Genomic DNA, 2,863 nt, shown 5'->3' on the forward strand with positions numbered 1-2,863 from the left:
TGACTTTCCGAACACTCTATCCCCACCTCGTGTTATATGGCTAACGAGCTTGCAGCTAAACAGACATTTAATGCCCTATGGCAGGCTCGCTAGCCCTTGCCCCCACTGTGCAGTGCAGCAGTGGACTACACTTAACGAATTTCGAGGAAGCATGTGTCGGCATATAAACGGAGGTGGATTAATGCCGTTAACGAAACACATTCAATGGAGATGGTATTGCATGTCTCTTTCCCGGAGACAGAAAGCGAGTTGTATACTTCCCAACGCTGTCCCGAAAGTCTATAAGATACCGTCGCCGTGTCAGATCATGTAGTCATCCTGTCCTGTCTGGGCCCTTCACGCACAGCTGCGGTCGATAGCCCATCAATTTCCTAACCCATTTCGCTGCCTCTGTCGTCTCAATATAACACACGTCCTTCCTGGTATTCCTTCCACTCAATTCATCTTTCCTTCTCTGTATCTTATCCAATGGGGGTAGGGAGTTGTGAGTATAGCCAATTGTCTTCTTACAAAGAATGGAGCCCATGATTATTTTTCACATTTCACTGAAAATATTTCTCCCTGGAGCGAGTGGCCTCTGTATATAGCATTCGTTGTATCTGCTGTTTGAGATTATATGGTCTCTTGGTTCGGCTCTGAAGATTGTGTATGGGGTAGGAAGACACAAGAAAGGCGTCGCAAATACTGGCCCCAGAGGATGGCCGATAATCAGAAGCCTTAAGGACATGAGCGGGCCGCCTTGCTCACTGCAACTTGAATATCTGTCGCGTCTTCACGGCGCCAAGAATTTCATGGCGTTTAACTTGGGCTCAACACCAACCATGATTACATCACATCCTGAGCTGGCCAGAGCCTTGTTTGGCTACCCTCACTTGCCAGAGCGATCCGATAAACAATCCGCGTAGCAGTTGATGTTTAGCAGGGCGATAGGATTTGTGCCAACGGTGATTACTGGGGACACTATAGGTATTATAACTAAACTAAACACGTTGCGATTCTTTTGATAAATTACAGTTATAATCTTAGAATTAGAAGTTGTCTTCGGTTATTTATTTTGGAGCCGTTATTATGAGATGCGCAGTGGAAATCCTTCGCAATAGTCGCGAGTAAACGCCGTTGGGCGCAAATCCCATAGCCGTGCTGAACATTTGCTGCTGAGCATATTGTTTGAGGGGTCGGTCTGCGAAGTGAGGGGAGCTGAGCCAGTCTCTGGCCACCTTAGGATCACGGTTGGCGTTGAGCCCAAGCTAAAACGCCATGAGCTTCTTGGTGCCATAAGTGCGAGCCAGACATTGGAGCCTGCGATGAGAAAGACCAACGCTCATGTACATAAGGCTTACGATTATGGGCCATCCTTTGGGGCCAGGAAAGGCGATGGCTTTATTGAGTCTTCCAGCCCATGCACATCCTCCAGGGCGGAACCAAGAGACCATAGCATCGCAAACATGAGCAATAACGAGTGTTATATAGAGGCCACTGCCCCCGTACAGAAATATGGCGAGTGGATTGTAAGAAACAGCGAGTGGATTGCAATTCCAATCTTTGTGAGAAGTGGAATTGCACAGGTTCCAGCATTCGCCGTGGGCTATGAAACGCGGCTGGCGGGAACTCGACAGGAAAATGACACCATCTGACAGGGTGGCCGTAATTTTGTAAACCCGCGGGCACGGCCTCCGGAAGGGTGGCCGTAATTTTTGTACACGAAAGTGAATAATGTGGACATGGAATGTAATACCAACTCGGACAATAATACACGAACTTTAGTCTTTTTTAACTATATAATTTTTTATCATTTACAAAACAATTCTGTAGTAATTTAAAGTCTGTTTTTGTACACGAAAGCGAATAATCTGGACATGGAATGTAATACTAACCGGACAATAATACACGAACTTTAGTCTTTTTTAAGTATAATTTTTATCCTTTACAAAACAAAATTCTGTAGTAATTTAAAATCTGTTTTAGTTCACAGAGTTTTTGAGCTTAAAAGCTTATTATAGTATAAGTATAATGTGTAATGTTGTCAGACCACTATCAAAATTGAATTAAAATTTTGTTTATGTTTACTAAAATAAAAATTATGAAAAATTAAAAAAAATAAAAATTATTAAACATTAAAAATAAATAAATAAAATAATATTAGCTCTTAAAAAATTTAAACATAAAAAAATTAAATCCCTCCCAACTCATATTAAATCCATATTTAAAAAAACCTATACTAACACAAAACAAAACCATAAAACCATGCATATGCCCAACATGGTTTCAAATTAAGTTGCTATAAGTAATTAACAGATTACTTATTTGTGTGCATTCTAAATAATTAATATCGATTTGAAATATTTAATAAAAACTAATAATATCGATTTGAAACATTACTAATAAATTATATTTCTTTTCTGACGTTACGAACGTTTCTTCGTTTAAACGTATTTAAGTGTATTTTGAGATCTTGCTACAAGTCATAAAACATCATCCCAACATGATAAACAATAAATGTCATCGAAATGTGATGAACAATAAAATTATTGCAAAGTGATTAACGATAAACAACATTGCAATGTGATTAACAACAAAAAAATTTGTATGTGACAAACATCAAAATGTGAAGAAAAACAAACAAAGCCACATTTTAAAAAATAAACATGATTACAACATCACGAACAATAAATGTCATTGCAATGTGATAAAAAATAAATGTTTTCGCGATATGATGAACAATAAATATTATTGAAATGTGACACACAATAAATGTGTTAGAATGTGATGAACATCAAACATTATTGCAAATAGAGAAAAAATGATCTCATAATGCGACAAACAATACCATTGGTAACCATGATCAATCATGTTTAACTATGTC

The 2,863-nt window shown here is 38.7% G+C and overlaps 1 protein-coding gene across 1 annotated transcript; it reads left to right on the forward strand.

The window, feature by feature from the left end:
- Positions 1 to 408: 408 nt before the first annotated feature.
- On the forward strand, positions 409 to 1,770 carry LOC149202961 (uncharacterized). Its single transcript, XM_089400079.1, has 2 exons — positions 409 to 966; positions 1,082 to 1,770. The coding sequence occupies exon 2, from the start codon at positions 1,305 to 1,307 to the stop codon at positions 1,632 to 1,634; it is 330 nt and encodes a 109-aa protein (XP_089256205.1). The 5' UTR covers positions 409 to 966; positions 1,082 to 1,304; the 3' UTR covers positions 1,635 to 1,770.
- Positions 1,771 to 2,863: the final 1,093 nt, after the last annotated feature.

Source organism: Pinus tabuliformis, chromosome 2_1, assembly GCF_031772625.1.
Source record: "Pinus tabuliformis cultivar Carrire ecotype Pingquan chromosome 2_1, CPIR1, whole genome shotgun sequence".
NCBI classification, from domain to species: Eukaryota; Viridiplantae; Streptophyta; class Pinopsida; order Pinales; family Pinaceae; genus Pinus; species Pinus tabuliformis.